Here is a 27,668-nt window from a genome sequence, read left to right as displayed (position 1 = left end):
TGGACTTCAAATGCTTTGGAATCTAGATAATCCACTACGTGTTTGAATATTTGTGGATTATTTCCATAATGAATATTTCCATAAATACTCCCTCCTTGAGTAAGCTTGACTCCCGACATACAAACTAATCCTTTGCTTTCGTCCGATTCCCAACAGGCCACTGTTTTTGTCACATTCCCAGGTGCACTGATTCAAGCCACCTTTTGTAACAAGTGGACTATGAACTGACACTTCCCTTGATAATCTAGGTAACTGGAATACTGGAATCAAAGTTAGCACCTTGTAATGTTAGGGTTCCTTTTATGTGCATGGAAACTCCACAACTGAACCACAAAGGCCTCCCTGTTCACTTCAGCAGCACAAGTAACTAACTCCATGTATGCTCTCCTCTGCATGCACCAAGCCAACACAAATGGGAGCTTCATATGTGTATTGGAGCCCAAATGGAGGTTTGCTTTGAAAATATGATTTGCCCCACACAATCTGCTAAATTGCCACACTATGTTCCATGAGACTTAAACACAACTGACCTCTTCCAGATTTGAAATCACATGTACAACCTGGGTTACAGAGTGATATATTTGAAAGGAACCCTCAGAGGTCACCTAATCTGGAAATCCACCACTTACAGCAGGTGAGGGGAAACTTTGGCTGCTGAACTACAACTCCCATCACCCCTTCTGCATGTGAACCACACACCCAACTTGTTCAGCCTTTGCTTGTGGGACTTTGCTTGTGTTTCCAGGACTCCTTTGTCACCCTGTACACATTCTGCTTTGGCAGTAGCTTTATTAAACTGTGGTGCCCAGAACTGGATACAAGATTCTGGACGAGGTCTGACCAAAGCAGAATAGAGCAGCACCATTGCTTCTCATGATATAGGAACTATACACCTATTCATATAACCTAGAATTACACTGTCCTTTTTTGCTGCCACATCACACTGTTGACACATGTTTAGATTAAGCTCTGCTAAACCCTCCAATATCTTTTACGTGTACCGCCCATCCTATATTTGTGCATCTGATTAGACATAAGTGTGGACATTTACATGTAGCCCTGTTTAAGAACATAAAAAGAACCTGCTGGATCAGGCCAATGACTCATCTAGACTCACAGTGGCCAACCAGATGCCTATGTGAAGCCCACCTGAGCATAAGAACACTCCCCCTCCTGTGATTTCTAACAACTGGTGTTCAGAAACATACTCCCGCCATCTGTGGAGGCAGAGCAGAGCCATCATGGCTACTAGCTGTTCATAGCCTTCACTCCTTGAATGTCTCTTATCCTAATTTTGTCGACTCCAAAATTTAGCTAGTTTTGTCCGGTTCTCCAGCCTGTCAAGATCAACTTTGATCCTGTTTCTGGTTCTACTTGCATCAGCACACCCAAAACAAGCCCCAGTAAAAGTCCCAGTTCAGAATATGCTCACCCACATTGAATCAATGGAGCTTATGCTAGTCATAAGCAAAACTTACTCCACAGATTTCAACAGGATGTAAGCTCAGCCAGCTTTCTCTCTATCTGGTCAGTATATAGTCCAACCAAATGTGTATTTATAACAGACTCAGGAAACAAAAATGGGTCTGATATTTTTGAGGGAATATTTTAAGTGAAAAGGACTAAAGTGTCAAACTGAAGACTTACATATACGAACATTAAAGCTGGTGGCAAATACTCAGTGATAGCATATCATAAAATTTAAGAGCCCTGCTGAGTCAGCTCAAAGGCCCACCATGTCCAGCAATATATGTACACAAGCATGCAAGTGTTGTCCAGTGCTCTGGTTTTCAGAGGTTCAAAGAGCAGCAAAGGGGCTTTCAAACAGCCCTGCACTGAGTTTTGGCTGTACACGCCTGCTTCAAGCAGGGGAACAGGCATGCACAGCCAAAGGGAGCAGGCACTAAATCCTGCTGCCCTGGCTGTGTGCACTATTTTCCAGCAGGGCAACTGGTATGAGTAGCTAATGCTGAATCAATCCCCGCTACCATGCCAATCTGCCACTGTCACCCTCCATAAGAGTGATGTCGCAGGCAGTCACGGTTTCCTGAAAAAGGCATTGTGAGCCAAATTTGACCCCTTGGTGGGAGCTAAAGGTCCTCCACCCCTACATTACATGATGTGCTAAGCAACACGGAAGGGAAAAAAGAAAAGGGGCGGGAGGTGGAAAAGAGAGAGTCTTCCATACCCTCCAACATTTCTCTGATGAAAATAGGGATGTTCTATTATTTAGCAAAAACAACAATATTTTTGTTTATACCCCACGCATCTGACAAGGTAGCCCCAGCCACTCTGGGCAGCTTCCAACACATATAAAAACATAGTAAAATATTAAACATTTAAAAACCTTCCCTATACAGGGCTGCCTTCAGATATCTTCTAAAGCTTATAGAGTTACTTATCTCCTTGGCTCGGAGGGTCACATAACTCCATGGCCTTCCACATTTCTCCAATGAAAACAGGGGTGTTGTGTAGAATCCTGCAGGATTTCTGCAAGAAAGGATTGCTGTTTGTTAGCTGCAACTGATCTACAGCAGACGAAGAGAAGCTGGGCCACAAGCAGCTGTGCTGAAAGTTCAGTTCTATTGGGCCTCCCATCCCTCAGTTATCATTGCATCAGACTACAGGAGAGAGAGGGGTAAGGGAAGCAGGGTCGCCATCAGCTGATAAGCCAGCTCCATCAGGGTCCTCCCTTCATCAATGTCACCTGGCAGCAGGCTGCCATCAAGCTACAGAAGAGAGAGGGAGGGAGGGAGAGAAGCAGCATTGATCTATCAACTCTGCTGAAAGATCAACACCTGTTAGCTCTACCTTTACTTAAACCTTTTCCGTTCCAGCTGGCCATTATAAGCACTTTGTAACTAAGATCTAGTACTCAAGTTTGCTTTCTTTCCCATTCCTCCAAATCTGTTTTCTTTTTGTGCCATGTCTTTTAGAGAGTAAGGATTCTCTTATTATTGAAGCTCAGAAGCTGCTTTAGGGCCCTTTTTGGTTAAAGATTGGAGTTAAAATACTTCAAATAAATAATGTTATAACCACAAATACATATAGATTATCACTGAATCATCTGTCTCTACATGGGAGATTATAGAAGGAAGGCCTGGGACATAACTATGCTTCTTCTGTCAGGACCTAAGCAATTTGAGAAATGGGCTATGTTCTCTATGTTTGAGAATGATAAACACCATGGCTATGTACAACCGTATGATGGATCTTATTTACTGTAGCCTTATAGAAATTATTTCTTTATTGTACAATAACAACTTTTAAATATATATATATATTTCAAAATATGACAAAGGCCTAGCTTGATGCTGAGCCTTTAATAACAACTTGATCTACAAAATCATCAGCTAGAGTTTTTCACAGCATGTAAATAACCATTATCACCTGCTAGCAGCAGCAGCAGATGCTGTTAAACTGCAGTGGATCAAGAGAGTAGTTGCTAATTATAGGACATGGAGAAAGAGTTCCATTGTCCATGGCAGGAGAATCTCTCTGAGTAAGTCTCAGCAGCATTCTGCATCGCAGGCGACACATATCTTCTACATATTAGACTTCATCCCATGTGTGCTACAGATTGGCACTAATGGAGACACATGGCCACAATCAGTTCATCATTGCTTTGGTGGGGGTAACTGTCAGCTTCTGCAATGCAGACTGCTTCCTAATGTGAATGATCAGGTACTAAAACAGTTAAACATCTTGCAGTGACAAGCCCCAAGGAGAACCCCAGCATTTTATAGAATAGCAGATAGGAATCATGACAGTACTTGGCGCACTGCAGAAAAGCAAGATCTATCGTGCCCAAATGGCCCATTACAGGTAAGAATGCAAGGAAGACTGACTCCCAAGTTGGATATTTCCACAAGCAATGGACATTCTGTGGCCCGTAAAATGTAAGCAAAGAACAGTTGCTTAACAGTTCCCTGCCCCCCACAACACCAACACACACACACTTATGTCCAAACATCCTAATCCCAATAGGCAAGGTTCATGTTTGTGTGGGTTACTCATTGGCTTACTCACAGTGCCTGTGGAGTCTTTCCTTCCATATACTATAATCCCATGGATTTCTGCAAAAGGCCAATGGATGGAAGTGCTGCCCAGCTGGACTGCTTACTAAGTAAATAATCAGAATCAGCAGGTTTAAAGTCATACGGGCACTTGATAAGTAGGCTGTTTTGCAGAAGGATGGAGTATAAAAACTCAAACCTCACTGGCCTATAGCCGTTGGCAGGGTTTTGCTGATTGCACACACACATATAACACCATGGCCTCCTCCTCTCTGCTTCTCGTTTGCTTGGCTGCAATGGTGTACATCACTGAAGCTACGCCACTGGTAAGTATTGCATTAGTGGTACAACAGTTTCTCGGTGGTGGGGAGTACAATCTTCTTGCAAGCTTATTACCAAATTTGTACCACATATGCTGATCCATAGTGAACTGTCCATATCTTTTGATGGCTGCATCGTTTACCAAGGTACTTTAGAATGGCTTTCAGGTTGCTGGAGACACATTCTATTTGTGAAATAATACGTACCAAACTGCCGACAACTGGTAATTTGATCATGCTGAAGAAATTAAAATAGTAGTCCAAGATATTGTCACATGCCTGCTGCAGTGTGATACATGGCTCTCTCTCAGGAATTGCAGGCAATTTCACCTTTCAAGAAATCAGTTGTTTGCAGGAAAGATACCCATAAATCCCAAGGTCTTTTACTATACAATGCAGAAAATTTTAGCACCTGCCATTTATATTTAGAAAACTAGATCTGTTAGCTAAGTTTGTCATTAAAAAAATAATAGCTCTCTATTTGTTCTTCATATATGCATATTCTAAATGTTACCATAAAATCTTACAATGCTACTGCTTTTTAAGCAACTGTTGATGCAATTCTGTTCATACATGTCTACTCAGAAGTAAGTCCCATTGAGTTCAAGGGGATTTACACACAGGTAAGTGTTTGTAAGAGGTCTGTTCCATTTTACTACACTATTCATTATTTTTTATCATTATTTAAAAACATGCAATATGTTACCATATACAGCAAATGCCTGAAGGCAATTTGTGACAGTGGCAAATCTGATAATTATTTGCAGCTAATCTTACTCTGTAAAATGAAAATCATTTTTACTTTTATTTACAGTGAGTTGTAAAGTTTGATTCTCAATTGGCTACAGTTAATAATTAAAAATTAATAGTGCAATGCTCAAATGTATGTCAACTTCAAGAATATTGCTGTGCTAGCTGAATATTCATTAATAATGATAGACCCACTGAACCTTTAAATCAGAGTAAAGTGTGGAGGGAGGAATAAGAGGAATATCTATTTGTTAAAAGCAAAGCTTGAACTGGCATAACATTTTATTTTGTGCTTGCTTTTAAATACTCTTAACAGACCAATTCTCAAAGCTGCATCCCATGTCTATGTGTATATAAATGATGTTTGCAGTAACTCCTAGCCCAAGCTTGTTTGTTTGTTTGTTTGTTTGTTTGTTTGTTTGTTTGTTTGTTTGACAGCTCTTGGATGTGTACAGGCTGTTGAAGAATTTGTATTGTGTTCCTTATGCCCATGAAATAGGCTATGGACCACAGACACCCTGATAGATATTTTCTTCTGCCAGGTCAAGGTTTCCCATGGCTCCATTGACTCAAAGTGTCCTCTTATGGTGAAAGTCCTGGATGCAGTTAAAGGAAGACCAGCTACCAGCCTACTGGTAAAAGTGTCCAAAAGAGCTGAAGATGGCACCTGGAAGGAGTTTGCTACTGGGTAAGTTGCCCTGCATGCGAAGTGCCTTGAGGAGCAAGTCAGCCTTGCTGAGACGGCACCTCCAAATTGTGTGAATCCACAACACTACCACCAACCAAGTTTCTGTTCCAAGCCTCACTGTTATTTCCAAGGGTTTATACAGATAATATATGTTTACTCACAGCAACAGGAACAACTTTCTGCCTTATCACTGTGGGAGCACCATCACACCCATCCTGTATTTGTAAAGTGGACTTACTTGTTACATGACCTACCACAGAACGCCTTCCTAGGAACATGACTAGTACTATAGTCTGCATTTGAAAGCCATATGTCTCTGCAGCTATGAAGACTAGATGTTTGCTCTCTTAAAAAGAATCAAAACTAACCTTTTCAATATCCTCACAGGAAGCTACGTATGGAGACAGGGCTGCAAACTGCTCACCCACTCTAGAACACCTAGAGCCTTGTCAGATGGTAAGAGGGAGATGCAGTGCTTTTCTTCTAGTAAAAAAAGGTGCCGGTACTGCACATATCCCTGACATATGGCTAGTTCTGAAATGAAACTGAATGAATTTCCAAGAGAACTTTGAATTGCAACTTAAAACAGTCTTATACATGACTACACAGAAGTCTTGTTGAGAAAATTTGGTGCTCCATAACAGCCCCAACCTACTTCTTGTATAAAAAAAAATGTATATAAAAAGATACCATCCTTATTACTTTTATGCACCTGTATTACAGGGAAACAAATGAATTTGGGGAAATCCATGAGCTTACAACAGATGAACAATTTACAGAAGGCTTGTACAAGGTCCAGTTTGACACCAATACATACTGGAAGGCAGCTGGCGTTGCTCCATTTCATGAATATGCTGATGTGAGTATTTGGGTCATCATCATCGTCCCCCCCCCCATAATGTAAACCACTGGCAGTTTTTTAAATCCCACAATATAGTAAGTTTTCAGAGTCGAATATTATCATGGGAACAATTGATTGGGTAATTACTGCTATCAACTATGCAGCAGGACTGGGGAGAGAGGAGGATGAAAGCTGAAGGTTTCAGTATGTGTAGACTACAGGAGTGGCTGCATTTTAAGTGTCCGACCCCCTAAAAAAGCCACATCCAAATCTGCCCTTAAATCTATCAGAACTTCACCCTGTACAAAACCAATAAATCTTGCATTTGTATACATGAACCTCCAGCTGAACTACAAGTATACTTTCCTTAAACAGTAAACAAACTTTAAAAAAAAATTAAAACAATGTTACAAACTTCTGTTGGCTAGACATTGTAAGCTTACAGGCTTACCTTAACTTTCTCACACATGCATAAGGAAGGGCTCAGTGCCTGAAAAATGTAGACAAAATAGGCCATCATGACTTAACAAGTGGATTCTGCCAAATCAATTTTTCTGGTTCTCAAAGTGCAAAACATTAGGAAAGCCCCCAAGTCATAATATTCTTGCATTGCATAATATTCCTGTGTTAAAGGGGGTTGGACTAGATGACCCTTGGGTCCCTTCCAGCTCTAAGATTCTATGGTGCTTCTTGTAAAACAGCATAAATATTTTTAGTGCCTCTCTAATTTCACATGCATTTTTAGAAACAAACAATATTTTTATTGGTTAAAGTGGGGCACTCCTTAAAACTTCTATAAAAACAACTTGTTTTTTGTGCAATGCATTCAGTGGTTTTTTTAATTAACTAACCACATAAAAAGCATATCTTCACCAATCAATGACAAGATGATTCTCAGCACTAAAAAGTCAATGTAAATTTTGCAACCAAATTTAGCATGCTTATGGAGTTACCGTATCACTCTGAATGTCTTCCAGCATTTTCATTAACTTCTTAACTGAAATCTAAACAAAGCTGTCCCTACCCAATGATTATTTCACAAGTATGTGCACATAATGAGTCCCAAATTGCAAAGTCATTGCCATTCATTTTAACAGATGAAGTCAATCTTTATATTCTTTTTTTGTATACAGATGTATTCCTTCTATTGAAATGAATTGTCCTGTCCAAGGAAAGCAGACAAATCAGAGCACTTGGACAGTTTGTAGGCAACTTATGATGAATTAATATTTTTAATACAGGTTTTTACAGAAAAAAGCATTGTATGACTAACTTAAGTATTTTCCTCTTGCAGGTGGTTTTTACTGCTAACGATTCTGGTCATCGTCATTACACCATTGCTGCTCTTCTTAGTCCCTATTCTTATTCAACCACAGCTGTTGTCAGCGACCCAAAGGAATGACATCATACTTTATTCTCACAACATTCTCTCTACTATTCCACTTTTGTAGGATTATATTAGAGGCAGCAGTTAATTTGTATAACCCATGGCTTGTTTGCTAAAGTAGCATCTAGCATTAACATCTTGGCTAAAACTTTTTTTTTTTTAATGCATCAATAAATATTTCTTCTCTAAATAGTTTGTGTCATTTTCTGTGTTACAAAACAAGATCCAGTTTTGTTTAACAAAAGCTCATGAGGCACCCACGGTCCTTTCTCAATTTTTATAGGGTCTATACCCATTGCACATCAAGCTGCTGGCACACCTATGCTCACTCACATGTTGCAAGTCTCCAGGAAGCCTGGAGAAATGCAGTGCCATTGGCACATAAGTCACACTTAAGGCAGAGGGAAATGGCAGGGAAGGAGACATTGTACTGAAGATCTCACTCAGTGCTCTTAGTGATGCGTGTGCACACATGCACACACATGCACACACGAGAATGGAATGTGTTCTTAAAATAGTTTCCACTATGAGTGCAACTTGCCTTCTGTGAAAGGAGCAAAAATGTAGACTCCAAGCCATTACAGTGGTACCTTGGTTCCCAAATTTAATCCGTTCCGGAAGTCTGTTCCAAAATCAAGGCACGCTTTCCCATAGAAAGGAATGCAAAATGGATTCATCCCTTCCAGACTTTTAAAAACAACCCCTAAAACAGCAATTTAACATGAATTTTACCATCTAACGAGACCATTGATCCATAAAATGAAAGCAATAATCAATGTACTGTACAATAAAATAAATAAGACGGTATTGTAGATGACAAAATTAAAATTATTTTTTTCCTTATGTGCACTGATGTGCATGAAGAACAAGTCATAGTCTAAAAAAAACCACACGAACAAAAACACAAAAAATAACAAAAACATAAGCTCCAAATATCACCTCTATGTATGGGTGCTCGGGACTCAACAACCGACAGACTCAACAGGAAGCCTCTGATTAGCAGCAGGGGACTCAATTTACAAATGGAACACACTCAACAGGTAGCAGAACATGTTCAGCTTCCAAGGCAAAGTTCACAAACCGAAACACCTACTTCTGAGTTTGCAGCATTCTATATCCAAGTTGTTCATAAACTACGCTGTTCTAAAACCAAGGTACCACTGTGTTCCTATGTAAAATCAGTGCTCAAACTACTAGTAGTTTAGGAAAAGCTAACCTGAAAAGCACCTTCAGGAACCTGAAGATAGCTAGGCATTGAATGCAAAGAGGAATTGCATGAGCAATGAGCTGAATTGTATATTGGGTAATTAAGGGCATGTTTCTAAAACCAGGCACTAAGTGTTGTTGCTTGCACTGACTAAGTTAGAAATCAAGAGACTTAAGGTAAAAATGACTCACATGAGAACACATGTTTCAGTGGATCTACTCTGAATATGACTTAGTGGGAATCCACTCTAAGGAAAAATAATAATAACAAAAGATTAAAACCTCTTTTCATTTAAACTTTGTAGAATATAATGATGCAGAGCTCTCCTAAAACCTGTGCTTTAAAAGAAAAGAAATCGAAGGAATACACTGTGTAAGCTATATCAAAACTATTTCAAACAAAATAAAAGCTATATTACTAAAAGTAACAGTACCTCAATTTTTAGCACACTACATTTCAAGAGACAATGTATTTTAAAAGTACAAACATTTTAATGTGCAAAATAAAATGTCATAGCATGATTCTTTACAATTTCCAACATTAGTTTTCAGTGCATTAAATGAGCATCTCACAGCTGGAACAGTAAAATAATGTTAAGTACACTTCCCTCTGATATGCTGCAAGTACATTTTTTTAAACAATTCACATAGTTTACATGAAAAAAATACAAGCTCAACTCTTTAACAAGATTCTGAAACAGACCTAGAGATCCAAAGGGAAAAGCATGTTTTATTATCCATATATCAATTACCTCTAATTTTAGCCCAAAATATTAAAGGACCAAGTGGGGTGGGGTAAAGTTAGTATTCTCAGCAGACTTCAAAGTGAAATGATTATCATTACTTTGTTTAATTATAATTTCTTTTTTTTAATCTTAAAAATCATATTTCCAATTATAGGCATTTTTAATTGTCAACTATTGGAAATTCTTAATTGTCAACTACTGGAAACCAGAGACCAAATTCAACTTTTTTGGGGTTTTACAAGAGGCCATGGATAAAGAATATGAACGGCTCCCAGCTCCAGTCTTATGCTACTTTAAAGGCACATGGCATATTAAGATTTCCTCTAGAATGGTGTGTTCAACCAGGAAATAATGTACAATGTATCTTGGATTTTTTTTTATAGATTAAAAATGAAGGCATAATATATATATATATAAATATATACCTATATAAAAGTTATGCAACAAGCTGACAACATTTTAAAGTTAAGCATTTGCATTCAAATAATGTGGCCATATTAAATCTGGTAAACGTGTGGCATGTTTAACTTCGTAAAAGTCCACTAATAAATTGGGGGTGAGGGGAAGAAGAACACCCAATGTAGAGATCTAGATAAAGTTTAAATACTCTTTTAAATGCCCAGTTTAAATCATGTCTTCCTGACATCCTTGCTTTTTCAGCAAGAACGCTTCATATTTAACTGTGTAAAATGCCTAGTTGAATTTTGCATACTATTTAGAATGATAGGTGTCTCTTGCAACGTCATAACATAACATAACATAACATAACATAACATAACATAACATAACATAACATAACATAAGGACATAACATAATAAAAGCCTGCTGGATCAGGCCAATGGCCCATCTAGTTCAGTTTCCTGCTCTCAGAGAGGCCAACCAGATGTTTTTCAGAAACCGGCAAGTGGGATTCAAGCACAAAAGCACTCTCCCCTCCTGTAGTTTCCAGCAGCTGGCAATCAGAAGCACTGCTGCCACCAACTGTGGATGTTGAGCATAGCCGTCATGACTAGTAGCCATTGACATCCCTCTCCTCCATACATTTGTTTAATCCTCTTTTAAAGCCATTTAAGTTGGTGGACTCGGGTGGCGTTGTGGGTTAAACCATAGAGACTAGGACTTGCCGATCAGAAGGTCGGTGGTTGGAATCCCCGCGACGGGGTGAGCTCCCATTGCTCGGTCCCAGCTCCTGCCAACCTAGCAGTTTGAAAGCACTCCCGGGTGCAAGTAGATAAATAGGTATTGCTCCGGTGGGAAGGGTAAATGGCGTTTCCGTGTGTTGCTCTGGTTTGCCAGAAGCGGCTTGGTCGTGCTGGCCACATGACCCGGAAGCTGTACGCCGGCTCCCTCGGCCAGTAAAGCGAGATGAGTGCCGCAACCCCAGAGTCGGTCACAACTGGACCTAATGGTCAGGGGTCCCTTTACCTTTACCTTTAAGTTGGTGGACATCATTGCCTCCTGGGAGATCAAGTGCCACAGTTTACCTATGCACAGCATATAATAAAAAAATTATGCTGAGGCTCTAAAGAAGTAATTTCACATGGTATTAACTGCACTAATATAAGAATATACTAAATAATAGCACTTATAATATGGTGATCTTCACCCATTCCACAAAAACTGGTGAAATTAGAGAACACAGAGAATGCTCATTCTTTCTAGAGGTCATGAAGGAAAGAGTCTTAGGTTGTTGCAGAAAATGCACAGAACTTTAAAAAGAGAAGCTTTTGACACTAATGCCAATTATTATGTGAGAAACCTTCAAAACATTCCCCCTTGGGGTAACTCCAGCTCCAGTGACTTTAATGTAAATAAATTTGAACCAATGGCAAATGTTCTGAAATTTTCATTCTGCTCATATTAAGTCTTTCTGCCATCATTCCCCTTCTGTTATCACTCATTAATCTCTTCTAATGAGCACATATATCTGCACTTTCCATTGAGGAGGGAAGGAGTTGTTTTAAAAAGAAATCTACAAGCAGCAATATCTTAATAAATAGACTGACTAGGCATAAATCTGATACCAACACTATTGGCACACAATAACATCCTTGATGGATTCCCAAAATGTACATGCAATATGCATAAACAATATTATTTCAAGCATAATCAGGGAATCATGGCATTGCCTAAGTAATAAATAGAATAAAAAATTAAAGATTATTCACAGAAAAATTAGTGGTAAAATCACGTATGTAGGTATATAGGAGCTCAAAATAGTTTACAACCATAAGGAGCAAATTGGTCCTTCATTGTAAACCAATCAAAGTCTTTGTCCAGAATTAACTGCTTACATGTTATCTCATGCCAATAAACAAAATCCAAGAGACTGAACAGAAGTATTCTCAAGCACATACAGAACTCTTGAATGCTGCCATGTTCAAAAGCATGTTAATTTAAAAGATATTTACATAACATGAAAAATATTTAAAACTTCATTTTAACTGTGATTCTTGAAAGCATATTTCCTGGGTGAAAATGATTTTTCTTGGCTTCTAAACGAGCAACACGACTGTTAATTACAGTTGAGACGAGTGGTTTCTGTTGTGAAAAACGTGCCCAAACAAGGCTTGAATAGTGGTGGTTTCATGACGTAAACATTTTAAGTAGCAGCCACTAGGCGGGTTTCTTTTCACAAACTGGCACATAGTCATACATACAATCATTTGACTTCTTTTGTTAAGTCTTCAGAAATATCTGATGTGATGTCTTTAACTTGCGGTTTTAAATCAATACTTTCAAATGTTTGATCCATTTATTCTGCTGTTCCATTAATAATCTTGGACAGGAGCTAGTTCTGGCATAAGGTTTACTGTTACATTTGTATACAATTTGCTGACTAAAACAGTAGGTGTATATAGCAGATTATTCAACCCATCAATGTACTGACGCTCTCGGGAATATCTTAATAGTTTATACCTGTGGAGAGCAAAAGGAGCATTGCTAAAAGCTATGGAAAGTCATGTTTAATTGGCTACAATCTGAAAGTGGTTTTCAGCCTTTAAACAAGCAGATAATTGTTTATCAAATGTAAACATATTCAAAATTAAAAAAAACTTTGACGATATATGAACATACTTACACAGCGCAACAACTTCAACAGTGCAACCACATACATCTCTATTGGGAAGTAAGTCCTCTTGAATTCAATGGGGCTTACTTCCAGATATAGCCTAGTGGCCTATGGCTGGGAATATGCGAACACAAAATAAGCTAATGCTATCTAGTGCTTATTTTGACATCAGAACCAACCAATTCAAATCCTAGACCAGGGGTCTGCAACCTTTAAGACAAAAAGAGCCACTTGGACCCATTTCCGAAGGAAAAAAAACTGGGAGCCGCAAAACTCGTCATTATAAAAATAACTTTTTTGTCACTTTTTTATTATTTCTTTGTTTGACCCCTCAGAATTACTCCTCCTCATAGAAATAAACGTTAAATTAAGAAGTTACCTTTTTGTGTGTGTGTGTTCTTTACTCCCCTTCAAAACAGTGACCAGCGTACATGCCCCCTTTCAATGCAGTGACCAACGTACATGCCCCTTACAATGTAGCGGGCGGGTGGGCGGGAAGGTGATGTTGGGACGGTGCGTGACTAACGCACGCACCGCCCCCATGCGACGTCACAGCCAGTACAGCGCCCGCCACAGTGGGGAGTGTCGGGGCGCACAATGCGCCTCCTCCCCTCGCTAGTATCCGCCCCGGAGCCGTGGCAAAGGTGTCAAAGAGCCACGTGCGGCTCCGGAGCCGCAGGTTGCTGACCCCTGTCCTAGACCAACCATGGTGTTACTCAAGATGTAAACGCCACTTGGATATTTGTCCACACACCCAAGAGCAGGGGAGGTCCTGTCATGCCATCTTTATTGTGCCGACAGCCCTCCGTGAGTTTGAGTTCCACTCATGTGAAGAGGAGGAGGTCCTCCTCTTCTCATGAAAGATCACCACAGGAATTAGAACTGTGATCATTCAGGGTTCTAAATCATATGTTTATCATACTGGGAATAACAACAGTATATATTCCACAAGGATAAACTTGAGACATGTTTTGCATGTGAAGAAACTATATACATGAATAGTTGCAACTGTTATGTTTTGCAGCTAACAGCATAATATGCTGGAAACAAAATCTCCTGTGAGCCTTTTGACACTAAGCCATTTTTCTTACCGTCCTAAGAATTGAACTTCTCCTCGGTGATGATGAGGAATAGACTTATACTTCCCTAGCTCTCCTTCTGGTCTTGATACGTTGTATCCTACATAGTGAACCCTACAATGGAAATAGTTAACATGTGTAAGAAAAACTTAAGATTTGTAAAGCCATTTTGACTGTGGTTGCAATCCTATGAACAATTTGCACAAATGGGAGTAAATCTTGTGGATGCAAGGTATTCACCACAGTCAGACATTTTTAAACTGAACATAGCTTATCTGGTCAGCTATGCAAAACATCGGAATGTGCAAGTTTCATCCTGCAACATGTCTGCCTGTCTCTGACCTATACAGAAGATGTATGTCTTTATTTTTATTTATTTTTAAGCTGTAAGGGAAGGGTAATAAACTTTGATTTACTTGTTCGCTCTCAGATTATACTGAAATTCACATAAATGTTTTTAGACAACCGACTAAAGAGGAAATGTCATGAGAGAAACATTGGCAAGAGTCTTTAAAAACGCACTTCTTCCAATTGACTGCATCTGCAGACTGGAAAAACAATAGTGAGACAGCAGGAACACTTAGAAGAATGGAAGAGTTTTCCAACATGCTGGCATCAGTTTCATCAGGCAGATCCAATCACACTTTTCAAAACACGAGCAGGGGAGACATTTCTTTTGTTTATAGACTACTTATTAACTAAAGAAAATTCTCCCAAACATATTCTGAGTTTACTTCACTTTTTAAACTTATCCTTATCCTAGTTATGTTTCTTTGAAGTTCTTTAAAAGAGACTACCATCCGGACTGCCTAATAGGATGCCTTGTATGTAGAATGTTGTGTGTTGTGCCCCATCCTCAGATTGCTTTATAATGAAGGGCAGCATATAAATTTTAATAACAAATAACTTAATAGAAAATGCTTTGCTGTGCCATTAAAGTGATAGGAATTAGCATGATGTTAAGTGACTGTTAGATACTAATTTACAAGTGTCTAATAGGCACCTGCACATCTGAATAAATCTTCTATCTCAATGCCAGAAGATAACTTGAAAGTCACTTCCATCTAGGCGATCAACCTATACATTCTATAAACACTCACCTATTCCAGAGATCATCATCTTCTCCACCCCATCCCCAGAAAGCATTTGGAAATCCATTGATTTTTTTGAATTGTTCTATTGTTAGTCCACTTACACCACCAAAGAACTCATTGTATGGAAGACTGAAAATGACAGCAGGCAAATTTCATTTTCTTTAGTGCATTTAGGTAAAAATAATTATTTCTTCCTACAACTTTCCACATTTGACAAACAATTAACCTTTTTGAAGAAATGAATGCACCTTTTAAAATCAAAGCTTTCACAATTTTGTTAAATCAATTCAATAAACGCAGAAGCCAAGTTTATTTCTATAAGGTCACCTTACAGCTATTCCTACAAACACACAAGGAAAACACTAACCACATAGTCAGGAGGTTGGATTTAGGCATACAAGTGTAAAACAAAGCTTTGGAAATATGGGCTGGGATTCATAGAATGGCACAGCTAGCTCCATGAAACCAATGATGTTTTAGGAGCAGCCCCTATTCACATGTATTTAAAACAAAAATAAAGAGACTTTCAAAAGCAGATTGTGATATGGCATGAGAATCTACTTTACAAAGCATAGGGGAGGAAACAAAAATCATATTGGGTGTGCACCTATAGAACCCAACCATAATCTTTTGATGCTGCATTTTTTTCTAGACAAAAGCAGTGACTATCTGCAAATGCAAGAAGAGAAGAGCAAAGGAGGTATGATATAAAGCAGCTGAGCAATAAACATATGCAAGGTGTGCGGGGAAATGTAGGCTGAGAGCCATAGGAATAAAAGACAGCCATTGAGTAAATGGGCAGCTGAATCACAAAGACCAGGAGCTTTAGAAGCTAGAAACTAAATATGCCATGGCCACTGCAAGATTAAGCCATGGGAACAGGTTTTTAGGTAAGGGAGAAATGTAGTCAGAGTGCATACATCACTGAAAAGAGATACTTTTTGTGATTTCATCTAGTAAGCAAGTTTTACTATGGTAGGGTTGTTTGTCAAAGAATGATAGGGAGTGACTTTCAGCCTATTTGCACAGCAATGTAACTACATAGCTATGCCAATGCAATACATGTCAATAAAGGTAAAGGTAAAGGTACCCCTGCCCGTACGGGCCAGTCTTGACAGACTCTAGGGTTGTGCGCCCATCTCACTCAAGAGGCCGGGGGCCAGCGCTGTCCAGAGACACTTCCGGGTCACGTGGCCAGCGTGACAAGCTGCATCTGGCGAGCCAGAGCCGCACACGGAAACGCCGTTTACCTTCCCGCTAGTAAGCGGTCCCTATTTATCTACTTGCACCTGGGGGTGCTTTCGAACTGCTAGGTTGGCAGGCGCTGGGACCGAACAACAGGAGCGCACCCCGCCGCGGGGATTCGAACCGCCGACCTTTTGATCGGCAAGTCCTAGGCGCTGAGGCTTTTACCCACAGCGCCACCCGCGTCCCTTAATACATGTCAATAAGGTTCATAGAAAGGAAACTGCCTCAGTAGAAGGGCTAGGTAATAAAACTGTACATATTTTGTCAATTAAAAGTGTTTTAAAACCTTCACATTTGCAAGTTAATGTTGAACCTTTGAGATATGAGATGTACCTCAAAGTAGTTACAGTCCAAAACTTTTTCACTGCCATATCCATATAATTACCAAATTCTATGCCAAAGCTTAAAAACCCATAGTCATATATGGAAGGCATGAGCCTTTTAATCCATAGATCATCTGCATGAACTGCTTAACTTTTGTTATACACAAATACTAACTTTTCTGTTTTGTACTGTTTCAAGGAATGTCTAGTAGTACTAAATTTAACCCATACTTGTGGGACAGCAGGAGGAATGACTGACTTAAATATTTATTTTCCAGTGTTGTGCCATTTCCTAATGGCAAAGCTTTGTCTAATTGTAAACATTGGTTATAACTATAGAGATTCAGAATGAATTTTCTACAATCACAAATTAATTGAATTCATTACTTACATGTACATATATTTGTCCAGCTTTGCGGCAAAATGTCGTGGCATCTCACCACATCCATAATAATTTCGATCGTTTTCAGGTAAGTGATCCACATCATGAAAAATTACACAGTCCCAGTCACCATCCTTCATGGCTTCTTTAAAACCAATGTTGAAGAGCATTGCTCGGTTAAATGGCTGTGTTCCAGTCTTAATAAGAGGGGGAAAACAAGACGTTAAGACTGTAATCCTCAACCAGGAGTAACCACCTTTGAATTCTATGGCACTTCTAGGCAATATAGTTAGGATAGTGTAGGATAGTGCTGTAAATGTGTTAAATAAGAACTGACATAAAAGGACTGACTATTGACATAAGCTAGATATATACAAAACTTTAACATAAAAAGTTTTCTTAATATATAATGTTTGCTACTTCATAGCAAACGTTCCCCCTCCCATAAAATATTTGAGAAGTCCAGGCCCCCCAAAGCTGATGGGCATTGCCATTTGAATGGTGTGTGTGACATGTCATGTGATTGATTGGGCAGGGCAGGGCTTACCCGGGACCCCCGCCCAAATATTTTAATCAAGTTGGCACCCCTGGCTACATTCCTTCTAACAGCAGAGTAGCAGAAACATTGTTAAAGTCATAGTATGATATAATCATAAAATTGTAGAGTTGAAAGGGACCATGAGGGTCATCTAGTCCAACCCCACTGCAATGCAGGAATCTTTTGCCCAATGCCGATCTGGAACCCATGACCCTGAGAGAGACTCATGCTCTACTGACTGAGTGATCACAGCTGATTTGGAACAACCCACAAAACCAGATATGCAATGCCACAGTTAAAATTATATAAACTAAGAGACAATCTTTTGAAGCAAAAGAACTAGTTTTTAATTCACCTGATTAAAGGAAACATTTTAAGGAATTTTGCCCAAACCTTGCAAGAGTAATATTTCTTGGGACTCAGCTAAAAGGTAAAGGTAAAGGACCCCTGACAGTTAAGTCCAGTCTCGAACAACTCTGGTTGTGGCGCTCTTCTCACTTTACTGGCCAAGGGAGCTGGCATTTGTTCACAGAGAGTTTTTCTGGGTCATGTGGCCAGCATGACTAAGCCACATCTGGCGAAACCAGAGCAGAGCACTGAAACGCCGTTTACCTTCCCACCGGAGTGGTACCTATTTATCTACTTGCACTTTGACGTGCTTTCGAACTGCTAGGTTGGCAGGAGCTGGGACCGAGCAATGAGAGCTCAACCCGTCACGGCACTCCGATCGGCAAGCCCTAGGCTCCGTGGTTTAGACCACAGCGCCAGCAAATAAAACGTTTTAAATGTGTTGTAAAGTGCAATATAAAAATCTGACACTAGATGGTGACAGTGAGCTATGCAAAATTCAATGTATTTTTCAAAACATTTATTTTAAAAAAGCATTTTCATAGCATTTTTATATGTGTGTAGATTCCACCTTGGAAACCATGATTAACATAGATACAGTGCATTATTTACAATAATATATTTGAATTCATTCTAAAACAAATATAAAGCCGCTCACCTGTTCAACAACATAAAAAGCAAATTCCAGCCTTTGGTTTTGTAACACTGGTATCAGGTGTCGGAAAAATATTGGAAGATGTTCATGACGATTCCGAAAAGGAATGAGTATTGCAACCTTCAAATACAATGAGTAAGTGTGTATAAGTATGTGTGCATTTGTTACCCTGCATCTATCATACATACAGTATTACTTTTAAACTACAGTTCAATGTCAGCTTCTGGTCTGAAAAACACAAATTATACATATACATAACATATACATTCTATATCATTCTGAAGATGTATTCCAGTATTGCAAAAGAAAAACCATGTCAAGACTGAGAAAATCACCTAGCTTTATTAGATCATGCTGCACATAGACTGAAACATTTAAGAAGTATTTTTAGATGTTAAGAAAATATCATCTTCACCTTCACCTCACCTTCCACCGTGGTTTACAGTCCTTGGGCCTCCAATGACCACCTGGTTCAATGTCTAAATCTTTTGAAAATATCTTCTGAATTTCATCCAAACCAATTTCACTCATATTGACATCAATAAAGCCTCCTAAGTTGCGAAAAGAATGAAATATTAATGTGAATTAAAAAAACCAACCTGAAGTTATTCATAATTATCACTTAAAATAGAACACTATGTGATAAAACTAAAATATATAAACTCCATAGGTCAGGCATGGGGAACCTCTGAAACACGGGCCAAATTATGGTAAGTGCGGTGCAGGTAAAAATGCAGCTACAAAAGGAACAATTGGGAGCCTTTAAGAGCACTCCTTATTTTTCTTTGACATTTCTAATGTTTGGCACCAAATGCAAGCCCTGATAGAATTGGATCTACCCCAGAGCTTCCAAAAGCTTATTGCCACCAACTGCAACCCCCTTACAGCAGGGCTCTTCCTTTGCAGTCCCCATTTGAGTTCAAGATATTAGTGACATCGGCCCAGTCTTGTGGAACACTCTTCCAATAGAGATTCAACAGGATCATTCTATTTCAGAATGTTTCAATTTTGAAAGGTGGATTGAAAACCTTTCTATTCCATCAGGCAATTTCCATAATAATTAGCTGATTTCTGATTTTTTTAAAAAATAAATTCATATGGTTTTCACTGTATGGCCTTCTGTGCGTATAACTTTTGTAAACCACTCTGATATTTTTCATGAATAGTGGTTTATAAAGATACTTATTAATAAATAAAATAAATTGTGGTTAATTGCAGCAATGGGTAGAAGTTCTCTCCTGCAAGATGACAGAATCCTCTAACTGAAAAGAACACTGCACCTGAATGCACTGCTTTCAAAACATGCATTCTCATAGCCAGCTCTGAACTGTGGTATGAACTTCCAAAACTTATTTTTCTACTAAGTTTTCATTACTAAAAATAAATAAATCTAACCTGTTTTTCTTCTACTCTGAGGATTCTAGTTATATAAATTATATCTATATTCATCTAAGAAATTGTTTTAATATAAATTATATCCATACTCATCTAGGAAATAATTTTAATACACTTTATTGAAAGAGACTATTTCAAAGCAATTTGTAGTAAAACAGATCATATGTCAAGGTGAACTTACTCATGTAGGGCAACTTTTCTGGACAAGGTTGGCTAGGAGAATAAGTGAAATTTTCTGGAAGGTACATCACAGTTTGTGCAAGGTTATCACTTGAATTGTTGCCTTCAGGGTAATCTTCATAGAAAGAAATTCAATTTCAATTTAAAAGAGAAAGAAAAAACACAATTGTTTCTATGTTTATAAGGTAGCCTTGCATTCTGTATATTATTTAATTTTAAAACATCTCTCATATACTTTCTGAGGAACTCAGAAAAATACAATAGAAAAACAGTATTTCAAAAACGCCAATGGAGTGATAAAGGGTTATGTCCTGAGCATGATGTTGTTCAATATCTTTATAAATGACTTGGGTGAAAGCATTTTGACATCAATGACACCAGACTGGGAGGGGTAGCTAATACTGCAGAACACAGAATTAGAATTAATAAAATATTATTACTGACTATAGCAGTATTCCACCTGGAATACTTTGTCCAGTTCTGGGTACCACAGTTTAAAAAGAATATCAACAAGCTGGAATGTGTACAAAGGATAGCAACCAAAATGGTTAAGTGTCTGGAAAATAAGCCTTATGAAAAATGGTTGAGAGAGTTGAGTACGGTTAGCAATAGAAAATAGAAGACTGAGAAGTGATATGATAGCCACCTTCAAATATCTGAAGGGCTGTCCCATGGAAGATGGAGCAAGCATATTTTCTGGTGTTCCAAACCAATGGATTCAAATTACAAGAAAGGAGATCCCAACTAAATGTTAGGAAGAACATTCCAATGGTAAGAGCTGTTCAACAGTGGGAAAAGTTACCTCTGAAGGTGGTGGATTCTCCTTCATTGGGGTTTTTAAAACAGAGGTTAAGAAACCATTTGTCAGGTATTCTTTAGCTATGATTCCTGCATTATAGGGGGTTGGATGAACCTCGAGGTTCCTCCCAATGCTACAATTCTATGGCTCTAAGATTCTAAGATATAAAACAATCCCCAAGTGAAAAAGAATCCCCACCCCACAAAAGCCCACAGCACAATAATAATTTCAGAACAGCCAGGCAGAACAAAAAAATAATCAGCCAAGTCCTTTTTGAACAATCATGTTTCAACAACTGCCTGAAACCATATGGTGATATGGCCTGATACACAAAGTGGATTCCACAAAGTGGAACACCCTAGCCTAGTTTGCCATCAGCTGTGCTTCACAACTTCAAGAGATCTGGAGCATAGCCTCAGATGATGATTGGTGAATGCTGGGAGAAACATACAGAACAAGGCAGTCCTTAGATTTCCCAGACCCCAAACCACTTTCAGGTTAACACCAGTTCCTTGAATTCAGCCCAGAAACAAACCTGCAGTCAAATTAGTTTGCTGGAATCAAAATGTCTAGCTCCCATCAACAATTTCCTTTCTATTAATCACCTGTTTCTGACATTACAATGTTTTTGGTGCCAGATTAAGGTTTTTCTGATTGTCTGGACATTTTAAAAGGGTTACATTTGTCTTTAGTTTGTCTTTGTTTGTTTGTATTCTTTTATGTTTTGCATTTATTGGGTTTTATTCCTGATGCACTTACTCTATTCTTATTCCAATCTTATTGTACGCTATCCTAGGATCTATTTCAAGGGCATTTTAGAAATGTTTACAATAAACAAATGCATTGTAATCTACGGTTCACTCAACAGATGGTTATGAAAATGTTCTAAGATAAAAAATGAAAAGCATAACGTTCTTACCTGTGCCATTTAAAGTAGCATTTTTATTAGTGTACAGCCTGATCATATGCCCTATTGTTTTCACATTTTCTTTCAGCATTATACCTCGTGCTTGAACCATAAATAGATACGTATTTGCTGTTGAGAGATGAAAAATCATTCAAAATTGGCTTCAATTTGAAACTGAAACTATAAATGTTACTCATTATTGCACAATTACATGATTGACAAATATAATATAATAATATATATAGTCATTGCCAAATATAAATTAAGGCACTGAAAAAGGGGGGAAGCTGTGGGACCTCAATAACAGTTGGAAGTGAAATGTACAAAGTTCAATATTCAGTGTAGAGTACCTGTCTTTTTCTTCACTATCTCTGAAAAAAATCAATTAAATATGAGAACATGGTAATATATTTTTTGAACTTACTTTATGCAAAGGAAAGAAGGAAGAAGGAGGAATTACTTATAAGCCTGACATCTGGCATCTCTCTGTTTTAATAAGTGATGGATGCAGTCAGCATTGACAATGCTGGCACGTTCTGTCAAATAATATATATGCAAGCAGAGAAGAGAGCCATACCATCAGATGTGCTTCTGCATGCCCCCTGTATCACGATACAACAGTGACATTATAATGAGGAACCATGAGAATATGAAAAGAGCCTGCTGAATCTGGCCAATGGGTCCCTCTAGTCTGGCATCCTGCTCTCACAGTGGTCAACCAGATGCTTATGGGAAACCTGCATAATAAGTTTGCCAACCCACTGTCATGATTTCTTCTTATGCCATTTTCTCCTCCCAAGAGAAAAAAACACATTGTTGCTTGATATATGTGGCTACTGGCCATGCCACAGGACAACCATGCAAAAGCTGAATATGAATCAGACCCGACTGTACATAAAAATATTATATACCCAAAGCAGCCTTTGTTGTAACATAAATTCTAAGAAGAACTCGAACTGTGTTTTCAGCTAGCTGAAATGTCAATGCTAGTATCAAGAATGCAAAATATCACATAAAGTAGTTGGACATATGCAAGTTTGGTCCATGTCATTTTAGATATCCGGTAATCCAGAATTATTATCCCGAATGGAAACATGGAAACAAATTTAGGTCTGGATTCAACTCACGAGTCACGTGAATGGAAGCCTGCACAAGGACTTCCATTAGCGTAACAGGGCTTTTCCCCTCTTCCCCTGTGAGCCCCCTGCACACACACCTCAAATTAGTTTGAGGGGGTCAGGAGAACCCCCAGAACAGCACAAAGTGCAAGGAGACAGAGGATCATTCCATCTGGCAAACTGAAACGCTTGTGCTGATAGAACTTTTGCCATAGCACTACAATGAATTTCTTCCTTAGTTACCACAGTAAAACACTTCAATATGGTAACCAAATCACATATCACAACCAAAGAAAAGGTAAGGAGGTATCATAAAGTCATGAGTCTTTCACAACTAGATTATTGTTACTTAAATCAATTAAACTTGTTATTGCACCACTGCACTGTAGTTTAATCCACAGGCAGACATCCTCTAAGGAAACATATTCCCTTTGAAACCAACGTGAAATCAATTTTGTTCAATTAGTAATTAAAGGGTGCTGTATAAAGAAATGTGAACTTGATTTTAAAAATCGGTAGCCATTCCACAATATGAAAGTTCAGTGCAAGTAAATATTAGGACTTATGCCAGAAAATAAAGATTCATTTTCCTACTGAACACTATGCACTATCGTGAATACTGATACATCCTAAATCATATAGGATCTTCTCAATTTTATATTCTCCCTTTTTGAGACAAGTTCATATCCAAATCTATTTCCAGATTTCCTACTTAACTGTACCAAGAAGCATATGAAGTAATCACTTCTGTTTGAAGGTAGCTTATGTCCATTTTTTTAAAGTGTCAACTAGTGGATGTTCTTCTGATGTTTGTTATCCTCTACTGCAGGTGTGTAGTCTAATTTGTGGTGTTGGGCCAGAGAGACGGGATTTTTTTTTGTGTGCCATCCACCCCACTGCTCTTCAACCTTCCTAACTAAACTCACAGAGCTTGTCTGACATGTGGTACCCTTTTATGGTGGTGTTGGGAAACTTAATATTCAGGCTAAGGCCAGCTAAGGACCACATGGCCTCTGTGACAACCATGGGGCTGTCTCACTGCATCAGTGGTCTAACAAATGTGGGTGGGCATACTCTCAACCTAGTCTTGCCACAGAGCAGGTTGGGGGCTTGCTGTTCGTCTGTTGTCATGGGTGGATCATTCTCTGGTTGAGCTAAATGTAGTAACTCCACTCTGCAAGGGTTAGTTCACCCTCAGAGACCAATGGAACCAGATGGATTCCTGACCGCCCTGGGGGATTTTCTGGCTGACATGGCTGGTGCCCCTTTCAAGGCTCTTGTCTTACTGTAGAATGATGAGAAGTAGAACCACCAAAACAATCACTCCTGAATCCCCTTGCCATTACTTTGGGGCATGTAGATCACCTTGGTATTTCAGGTACCTATGTGTGATGATACAGGAGGATTGGTGACTAGAGTTAAAACCTGAATGTCAGAGGTGGAGCCAGTCCAATGGAGGCATCTAGAGCACTTTCAGTTCCATCAATACTAGATCAGTTTAGATTACTGTACTGTGAGAAGAATTTTAGCTTCTTAGAGCTAGCCTTAGGGCAGTGTTGGCCAAACATGGGTCTCCAGCTGTTTCTGAACAACAACTCCCATCATCCCTAGCTAACAGGACCAGTGGTCAGGAATGATGAGAACTGTAGTCCCAAAACAGCTGAAGACCCAAGTTTGGCCAATACTGCCCTAGGGGATTGACAGGGTGGATCCAGGGAGTGACAAATACTTCATTGGAGAAGGGAGAGAAAGCAATTGCCTTTAAGGAGAGAGTGGCACACCACCTCTTTAAAAAGACCCTCATCTAATATGTCAAAAGCCAGGTTAAACAGGTATGCCTTCAGCACTCACCAAAAGCTGTACAATGAAGATGCTGGATGCACCTCTGTGGACAGTTCCACAACTTAGGCGCTGCTACAGAGAATGTCCTCTCTTGGGGGACTACACCCGGAACCAATATGGCCCCTCTGCTGATCTTAACACCTAAAGGGGGTCTGTAGGGAAGGAGGTGGTCTTTCAGGTATTTGGTGCCCAAGTCATTTAGGGCAGAGCTGGCCCAGACAGGGCAGGTGAAGCAACTGCTTCAGGCAGCAGAAGTCTCCCAGGCAGCACTCCCTGCCCTGCCACTTCCACCATCGGTGCTGAATTGGGGCAAAATTGAAGCCATTTGGGGCAAGATCTTTCCCAAAATTGTGCCATTTCTCCGCCCATGTCAGATGAGGCAGGGCGTGTGGTGGCAGCAGAGCAGATAGGGCAGCAGGAGCCAAGTAGGTGGTGCCAGGAGCAGCAGCAGCAGCAAGGCAAAGTGGAACTTCCCATTTAACCTCAAGTAGTGAAACGGGATGCGCCATCCCTGAGTTAGGAATTTAGGAACTAATGAGAGTACAGTCGTACCTTGGTTCTCAAGCAGAATGCGTTCCATGAGTCTGTTTGACTCCCGGAACCGTTCGAAAACTAAGGCGCGGCTTCCGATTGGCTGCAGGAGTGTCCTGCAGCCAATCGGAAGCCGCAGAAGCCACGCCAAATGTTCAGCTTCCCAAAACACTCACTTCTGGTTTTCAATCATTCAAGAGCCGAAACGTACGAGTTCCAAGACATACGACTGTACCTTGAATTGAGTCCAGAAGTGAAATGGCAACCAGTGCAGCTGTTTAAAAACAGGAGTTATGAGAGATCTAAATGGAACCCCACCCAGTAATCTTGCTGTTGCAATTTGGACCAAGTGAAGTTTTCAAATCATCTACAAGTGGATTAATGTAGTAGATGTGGCCACAATATTTTTCGCAGGAGGAATTGTTTTTAAATGACTGCTATAGAGTATTGTGTGAAAAGGCTGAGAAGCACTCAGGCTTTATAGAAATAAAATGTAAAATTATCCAAAGCTCTCTCAGCATATTTGCATGGGCTGTTCTCATTAGAAACTATGTCACAAGCGCTGTCCAACACGCTCCCATATCTCACAAGTCTTATATATTCAAGTGTCATAATGAGCAGAAGAGTGGATGTGATTTCATCACCAACAAGAATTACCAAACAGAATGCAAGTAAAACTGGTATTTTCTTTTGTTAGAAGCCCAACTCCTGTAATAGCATGTTAGCATCTCTCACAACACAAGGACAAGAACAATCCATCCCTTTGAAAACATATGCACTTCCAAAATTTATTGACTGTGTACACACAGGAATGTTTGACCACCGTATGATTTGCCATTCACCCAACACAATGAAACTGCATCAGTGTAACATTTCAGTTTATGAGTTCACACTTGTGCATTTCTCACTCAACACCTGCAGCATCAGGTAATAATGACTTGCAAGTGTGAGATCAGCCACCACAAGATCAGGCAACATAGACTTTTTGATCATCGGCTCCTAGTACAATCTCAAACACAATGTTTTTCAATGGAGAACAGCTCCAAATCATCGCATGTGAGGAGGAAAAAAAACACACGCATGTGCACATGTATGAATGAACCAAGTCCCTGGTGAATCCTTTGAGCCGTTTTGGAACGACATGCCCTTTAATCCCACCCACCGACCTTGAAAAAACGCATGCCGGGGATCCCTTCTTACCTATTCCGGGCGCCACATAAATGAAATACAGGCAAGAGGAGGAGAAGGAAAAGAAGAAGAGAAAGACGAAAATCGAGCGGTTGGAGACTCGCAGCGCCTTCGTGAAGAGAGACATCCTCCTATTCCGGGGCAGAGAGGCAGGCCACCCCCTCCCTCCCCCCGGCTGCAAGTGGCGGCTGCGCTTCCCAGGCTTGAAGGTGCAAACCCCACCCCCACCAAAATAAAAATAAATAAAGAGCAGGCTGCCCACGGACTGGATGCCAAGCCAAACCAGCTGCTAAGGCAGACCACGAAGCCAAGAGCGAGGCCTCGGGAGAGCAGGAAGCCCCACCAGCGGGAACGGACTCCCAGGCATGGTCAGCGGGGCGAGGTTATCCCACACAGGATGGGCCAACCTGTCCGGCGCGGGGGGGGGGGGCACAGAACGGAGCGGAGGGCGGGAAGGGGGGCAGCGCGCGCCACCCCAAAGGGAGGCGTCAAGGAAAAGGGCGAGCGCCCGCAGCCCTGAAGGGAGGATGCTTCATGACGCAGGTGAAAGACACTGAGGGAAGTGTGGGAGGGGGTGTCGTTGTGGTCCCTCTAGGCCGCCCCCACCTCCCTGCAGTCCGAACTTGGCGCTCCCCCTGTGAGGCGGGAAGGAGAGGTGTTTCAGCAACGCCTCCTGAGGGGAAGCTGCTGCCGTTTGGCTCCGGGTCCTCTCAGCCCACCGGAAGCCCCCGCTGCTGGTTCCTTGGCCGACGCTGCCCGCCTCGCCATCCTGCCGCAGGCTGGGAGCGGTTGCCGTCCGGGCATCCCTAGCCGCTTTCTCTCCGCTCCGCTTGCTGCTCTTGCTCTTTTCCCGAGACCTGCCTCCTCCCACCAGCGGGTCTCTCTCGGACTGCGGCGGTGGAGCGAAAGTGCGGGGTGCCTGGGCGGGCGCGCGCGCGGGTTCCACGGCGTGACGAAGGGGAACTGCAGAACTCCGTGTCGCGCGGGTGGCGGCAAGGGATGATGGGGGGTGG

General features: G+C 40.3%; 2 protein-coding genes across 3 annotated transcripts; one reads left to right on the top strand and one right to left on the bottom strand.

Annotated features, from left to right (window-relative positions):
* Window positions 1-4,216: 4,216 nt before the first annotated feature.
* TTR (transthyretin) lies at window positions 4,217-8,192 on the top strand. The gene is made up of 4 exons (XM_028737101.2): window positions 4,217-4,342; window positions 5,629-5,774; window positions 6,498-6,633; window positions 7,910-8,192. Exons 1-4 carry the CDS (start codon window positions 4,274-4,276, stop codon window positions 8,015-8,017), a joined length of 459 nt encoding a protein of 152 aa, XP_028592934.1. The 5' UTR covers window positions 4,217-4,273; the 3' UTR covers window positions 8,018-8,192.
* A 1,486-nt stretch (window positions 8,193-9,678) lies between these two features.
* B4GALT6 (beta-1,4-galactosyltransferase 6) lies at window positions 9,679-27,668 on the bottom strand. 2 transcript variants are annotated; one of them, XM_028737100.2, is made up of 9 exons: window positions 26,668-27,667; window positions 21,989-22,105; window positions 20,272-20,385; window positions 19,122-19,246; window positions 18,699-18,815; window positions 17,164-17,351; window positions 15,208-15,330; window positions 14,120-14,221; window positions 9,679-12,874 (listed from the first exon to the last, which is right to left on the bottom strand). In XM_028737100.2, the coding sequence occupies exons 1-9, from the start codon at window positions 26,780-26,782 to the stop codon at window positions 12,727-12,729; spliced, it is 1,149 nt and encodes a 382-aa protein (XP_028592933.1). In that variant the 5' UTR covers window positions 26,783-27,667; the 3' UTR covers window positions 9,679-12,726. The 2 variants fall into 2 exon arrangements, with proteins under 2 accessions (XP_028592933.1, XP_077789205.1); XM_077933079.1 differs by lacking the exon at window positions 15,208-15,330 and having other exon boundaries at window positions 26,668-27,668.

This window comes from Podarcis muralis, chromosome 8 (assembly GCF_964188315.1).
Source record: "Podarcis muralis chromosome 8, rPodMur119.hap1.1, whole genome shotgun sequence".
NCBI lineage: Eukaryota > Metazoa > Chordata > Lepidosauria > Squamata > Lacertidae > Podarcis > Podarcis muralis.
This window is presented reverse-complemented; position numbering and strand designations above follow the sequence as displayed.

What these genes read in the sequence shown, in the direction of transcription:
- TTR (XM_028737101.2), top strand. Translation starts at nt 4,274, where the DNA reads ATGGCCTCCTCCTCTCTGCTTCTCGTTTGCTTGGCTGCAATGGTGTAC. An exon ending in TCACTGAAGCTACGCCACTG is followed by an intron (nt 4,343 to 5,628) that starts GTAAGTATTGCA and finishes TTCTTCTGCCAG; the next exon opens with GTCAAGGTTTCCCATGGCTC. An exon ending in CATTTCATGAATATGCTGAT is followed by an intron (nt 6,634 to 7,909) that starts GTGAGTATTTGG and finishes TTCCTCTTGCAG; the next exon opens with GTGGTTTTTACTGCTAACGA.
- B4GALT6 (XM_028737100.2), bottom strand. Translation starts at nt 26,782, where the DNA reads ATGTCTCTCTTCACGAAGGCGCTGCGAGTCTCCAACCGCTCGATTTTC. An exon ending in AGAAAAGTTGCCCTACATGA is followed by an intron (nt 19,247 to 20,271) that starts GTAAGTTCACCT and finishes TTCGCAACTTAG; the next exon opens with GAGGCTTTATTGATGTCAAT. An exon ending in CTGGACAAATATATGTACAT is followed by an intron (nt 15,331 to 17,163) that starts GTAAGTAATGAA and finishes TGTCATTTTCAG; the next exon opens with TCTTCCATACAATGAGTTCT.